The 6,000-nt window shown below is 35.8% G+C and overlaps 1 protein-coding gene across 1 annotated transcript in view; it reads left to right on the forward strand.

Annotated features, from left to right (window-relative positions):
• LOC132670968 (thymocyte nuclear protein 1-like) overlaps positions 1-5,606 on the forward strand; it is a 41,678-nt gene extending 36,072 nt beyond the window's left edge. Inside the window, exons 3-4 of the mRNA XM_081796300.1 lie at positions 4,872-5,278; positions 5,510-5,606. Coding sequence (XP_081652426.1) covers positions 4,872-5,278; positions 5,510-5,606 — 504 coding nt within the window. The remainder of the gene's footprint in view (positions 1-4,871; positions 5,279-5,509) is intronic.
• Positions 5,607-6,000: the final 394 nt, after the last annotated feature.

Here is a 6,000-nt window from a genome sequence, read left to right on the forward strand (position 1 = left end):
AACTAGATTTATAGGTCTGCAGTCTGTTGGAGCACTGTGGATAAGAGGTGTAACTTTAGAAGTCTTCTGCATATACTAATTTTTAAAGCCATGAAAATAGGTGAGATATCCGTCAGAATGAGCATAAAGAAAAGAAGAAGACCAAAGACTGAGACTGGAAATGTTCTAATTTAGAGACTGGGGAGAAAAAGAAGAACCAGCAAGGGGGGGGGGGGGCTGAGATGGAATGACCACTGAGGCAGGGTAAATCCCTGGAGAGTAAAGTCTTGGAAGAAATGTGGGAAAGTAGATAAAGAAGAAGGGTATGGTAATCTATTTCAAATGCTACCTACAGGTCAAGTAAATTGACTTTAGTTACTTTGATAGTGATCTTCATGACACCATTTTTAATAGGTGATGAGGAAAAACATAATGAAGTGAGAACATGTGAGAAGGGGGAAAACAACACATATTTTCAGTGTTTTACTACAAAGGGGAGCAGAATAATAGGAAAGTCTTTCACAGAGAAAGTGGAGTCTGAAAACCATTTTTTTTAAAGAGATAACAGTCTATGTACATGTTGATGGGAATGATCCAGTAGAGTGGGAAAGTGATGATATAAGGTAAAGAAGGGATTATTTCTGGAGCAATGAGCTTGGGCTGAGCAAGAGACAGGGTTTACTATACAAATGAAGATAGCGACATCAAGTGTGAGTATAACAGTATAGTAAAACTAGTAAATATTTTTCATGTGTTGGAAATAAAGCCAATGTACACAATTAAAGTGTTACTTATGGTGCTGTGCTTACAAGTTACAGGCTGAAATAGTCTCTATGATTTTGTTAGCTATAAAAAATGTACAATATATTCAGATAAGCCATCTGATTTTTTAAAGTATAAAGTGAAAGAATGTTAAAGATGGAATATTTTAAATTTTTTGGCAGTATTATAATTTTAACATAGCTAAATGATAACCTATCTTCTTAATATGTAATAGGTACAAAGCCAAACGTTGTATGTGTTGTTAGAAATGTAACTGTGAATAAAGTGTGTCTTTTCCTATATACTAGTATAAGGCAAACACTATAAAGCTCATACTAATGGAGAAAATGTTGGAAAATATACCTAGGAAAAATAAATATTGCTAATATTTTTTTCAGTAATATTAAAAAATGGGACAATAGAATGTTATGTTTAAAGCTAGACCTTTGTGACATATATCTCACAAAAAGTACTTAAATGACTGTTTAGAAGATAATATATTTCCAAGAATGGAAATTTAATATGAAAACAAATTATAAAAAGTAGTTAGTGTCTCTCATATATCCTGATTTGACTAATTAGTTTTATGTAATCCATTAAAACATCAGTCAGATTACAGTAGCAAATTTGGTAGCATTGGATCATACTACTTACAAATAGGAGCATCTGGCAACAATTAACCTAAGAGGCAATTTCCTTTTCCATAGTTATTATCCACATAAGTTTAAACTCAATTTATGTTATTATTTATATTTATTCAGAGGCAGACTACATGTAAACATGTCCTTCTCTTCTAACTCTCCCTCATCTGTAAAAAATTTCTACTTCAGTTATGATCTTTGCCCATTTCTCATTTGGATTAAATTTTCTCCATTATCGGTTTGCTGGAAAAAAAAAAATCTCAGCTACTGTCACTTGCACCAGAGGTGAATGACTACCATTATTAAGTGAAGGGATATTTGTTGCAGCATAAATGCCCCATTTGTTAGACAAAGCAATCTGGTCATCCCAAGATCTACCTCTTCTGTCACCATAGAAAAGCTGGGGCTCTGGGAAAGGGAAACAGGAGCTAATGCTTTACGGGTGACATAAAATTTGGTCTTGACCCGTGCAATGTCAACCCATATCCTTATGTAGATCAACTCCAATCAATTTGTTTGTGTGAGTTTCTGTAAGAGCAAGTGCCCCTTAAGTAACCAAATTCTTGGTTATTTATTCTTTGTCTTGCATGTGGTACAATTGTTTCTGCAATTGCTAGTAAGCAAGTAAGAGTGGTTAACATTATGGTAAACTGAGATGTCTGAACTCTGAGAATTTTTGTTTCCTGAGAGGTCTTGGTGAGTAGAAGTTACACTTATCATTGCAGAAACAGAGATCTATCTATCTATCTATCTGTCTATCATCTCTCCTCACATATATGATTCCCCTGCGGAGGCACTTCCCCAATCTTTTATTTTTAAGAATCCATGATTACAAAGGTGCACCATTACTAAGCACAAAGAGAAATGGATGCTTGCATTCTAGGCTGAGCACTTATAAATAAATAAATAAATAAATAAATAAATATTAAAAATCTATTTTTTGAGGATTTGTGTGATGAGTATTCAAAATGCATCATTTCAGATTATTGGGTGAATTTTGTATTAAGTCTTTAAGACATTGATTTTTGTTTAATCCTTTAGTCATGTTTCTGTTAATTGAAAAGGTTCGTTACAATTGAAAAGTCCTTTTAAAATAACACCATACTTTTCTTACCACTGCTGCGTGGTCAAACACTGTCAGGCTTCTGGTCTCAGGGCATGTCAACAAGAAAAGAAACACAGAAAATGCTACTCTGTTGGTAAGGTGAAGCATTTATCTATAGGCCCTGAGCAAGCAATCCCAAGTCTCTTCTTTGTTTTACCATTTTTGTAGACTTCCCACTCAAACTAGAGCTTCTTACTCACTGGATAATCTAAATGAGTCATTAATTATATTTGCTTCTTCAATATATAGAAAGCAAGAAGAAGATGATGAAGTTGGGTATATAGCTTGGGTATATAGCTGTTTTTTAAGCAACAAGGCAAAGTTTAAATTACTTATTGCCATTAACATTGAAGACAATGTTGAGTTGGAATTGTATCCGTTTTAAATAAAATAGCCTACAAAAAATAATTCTATACTTTGCTAAAACATATCTCCAACATCTATTTAGACTGATAGCTAGGGCTATTTTGTTGGTCTCAAAGGCTCATGATAAGCTCTAAAGCTTGTGTAAATTTGTGGGCATAGGCATGTGTGTGTGTGTGTGTGTGTGTGTGTGTGTGTACATGAATACATCCACTAGCATTTGAAATAAAAACTTCTATCACTCAACCATATAACTCAAATAGTATGTATAATAGGAAGCCACCATATGGAAGATTCACACACTGTGGGGTATAAACATCAAACCCAATGTCTTGAAATATTTAAAGCCATATGTGGTAACAAATGTTTGCATCAGTAACCTGGATGTAAACTGAATTTTTGGTGCAGTATTCATATCCCCTGGCTTAATTAACCTGTATTATATTTCTCTAAATTTGACAATATGAAAATTTATGAGTGCATTTTAATGATTTCTCATGTACTTTCCTATAAGTTTCCTATATTTCAGTAACAATATGAACTCAAATTCTTTGGCAGATCACATTTGTTCCAACTGGAAATAAAAATGTGTTCTGGGTTGGGAAAGGCAAGTTGGGTTTGGGACTGAAATGTAATCAGATGATTTTTGACCATGGTTCATGAAACCTTCATTCCCTCTGGTGAAAACCCAGCATGATAAATTGAATCTTGGGACATGGAAAGTCCCATCACATTATGAATTCTGTTGATAGAATGCTGATGACAAAGAGGTTACAGATTATTTAATTAGCACAATGAGAGCTTTTCAGATTATAAATTTATGGAAATATTTTAAACTAAGCCTTATTTTTTATGAAATTTGTTGTTCCTTCACAAATATAAAAAAAAATAGGACAAAGAACTGCAAAAGACCAATGCAACTCTAAAAAAGCTGTAGGCAGCCCAGCAGAGAGCTGTAGGGCAAAAATTGCCTATAGAAAAGTATTGTATAGAGAAATCAACACGAGGCCCTAATATGCTGATCATGCTCAGTCATTGGCTGGGGGCTGCCTAGGGAGAGTGTGTATCTGAATCAAATACTGTAATGGATCCCAGAGGTAGACAACTTAGGCTGTTATCTGACTGAACACTATGTAACAGGTTCATTCTTTATTTATTTAAAAACATATTTTTAATGTTTATTTTCGAGAGAGAGACAGAGTGTGGGCAGGGGGAGGGGCAGAAAGAGAGGGAGACACAGAATCCGAAGCAGGCTTCAGGCTCTGAGCTGTCAGCACAGAGCCTGATGTGGGGGCTCAAACCCAGGAGTGGTGATATGATGACCTGAGCCGAAGTCAGACACTCAACCGGCTGAGCCACCCAGGCGTCCCCAACAGGTTCGTTCTTAAAGGTATTTCTGAGAGGTACACATTTATTGATTCCACATTAGTAAATATCAGATTTTTAAAAATGCCATTCATAATAACAACGAACTTTATATGTAATAATGACAATAAAGTCCTGCAAGAATTTAAGAAAAAAAACATAAAACTATGGAAATAATAGAATAACTAAATTCAGAAGTATACAATGATTATGGATGACAATAGTCCATATAAATAATTATTCTACAATGTCAATGAAATTCTAGTTGATAGCTTAGAAAGATTTTTTTAAATATTTACGAAATATAAGATCTTAAGATATCCAAGACATTCATGAGAAAGATTAACAAAATGAGGAGGCTTCTCCTACCAAATATCAAGGCTTATTATAAAGCTGTAATAAATAAAAAAGATAAAAGTCATAGGTCTGTCGGGTGGTAGGGTCAGTGCTTCGAGAGAACATCCCCACAGGGAGACCCGGAAGAGGCTGGCCCCGGAAGAGGCTGGCTGGGCTGCTGAGCCTACTGGGCCAGACAGTAAGAGGCCAGCAGGAAAAACAAGATTCCAGCAGAGACATCAGCTAAAGTGGGTAACTCTAGCCCTGGGAAGACCAGCCCTTAAAAACGGTGGGAGGAATCAGTTCCTGGCTAATGCAAGTCAGAGTCAGAAAGCCAATCAGACAAAGGCCTAGATGTAAAGTTCAGTACTGAGGATCTTAAAGCACAGTCCAAGCAGACTGGGATGCTGGGATGGTGTTTGAAACTACCAAGACAGGCCTGGAACTTCCTTCCAGCCATGAAGCTGGAGGGAGAAGACTTCTCCTACCATAGCAACTGCAAAAAGCCAGGCATCACAGAACTTGTGAAGCTTATGAAGGAGGCTTACCCAGACCACACACATTTTGAGAAAAACAATCCCCATTATGACCCATACAGCAAAGAAGACAATCCCAAATGGTCCTTGGTAGACGTACAGTTTGTTCCAATGATGAAGCATTTCATTACCCTGGCTGAGCTCAAAACTCATCACCAAGCCCTTAAAAAATATGGCTCTCTTAGAGAGGCAAACCATAAAAGAGACTCTTAACTACAGAGAACAAACTGAGAGTTGCTGGAGGGGAGGTGGGTGTGGGATGGGCTAAATGGGTGATGGGGATTAAGGAGTGCACTTGTGATGAGCACTGGATGTCGTATGTATGTGATGAATCACTAAATTCTACTCCTGAAACTAATATTACACTATATGTTAACTAACTGGAATTTAAATAAAAACCCTAAACATTAAAAAAATATATGTATGGCTCTCTTTACTCGCCAGAGACTCTCAATTCATCCCCTGACTCTAGAGGAGTTTGATTTTATTTTGAACCTGGAGAAAAAGGAACCAAGTTAACTGGGATACTATTGCTGAAATGTGCAAAACATTACTCCAAAGAAGTTAAGCTTTTAGAAGACAAAAGAAGGTGTAAGGAGGCTTGCTTATTATGTTCACCTGGGATTGTATACATGGGTGGTTTTCATGTACCTTTTTCAATAAAACATTAATATCAAAAAAAAAGAAAGTAATACACTGAAGAACTTAAAAATAAACCTATCAATCTATCATATCTTAATAAATAAATGTGTAAAGGATGGTTTCATCATTTAGTGTTCCCAGATAAGTGATTTCATTGCATATAGTTTTAGGAAGGAAATGGAGCCATATTCTATGCCATACTTAAAAATCAAATACAAGTGACATCACCAAGATGGCTACATCTTGGCTGTTCCTGACTTTGATCTCTCTC

The sequence above is a fragment of the Panthera onca genome, chromosome C1 (genome assembly GCF_046562875.1).
Source record: "Panthera onca isolate mPanOnc1 chromosome C1, mPanOnc1 haplotype 2, whole genome shotgun sequence".
Taxonomy (NCBI): Eukaryota; Metazoa; Chordata; class Mammalia; order Carnivora; family Felidae; genus Panthera; species Panthera onca.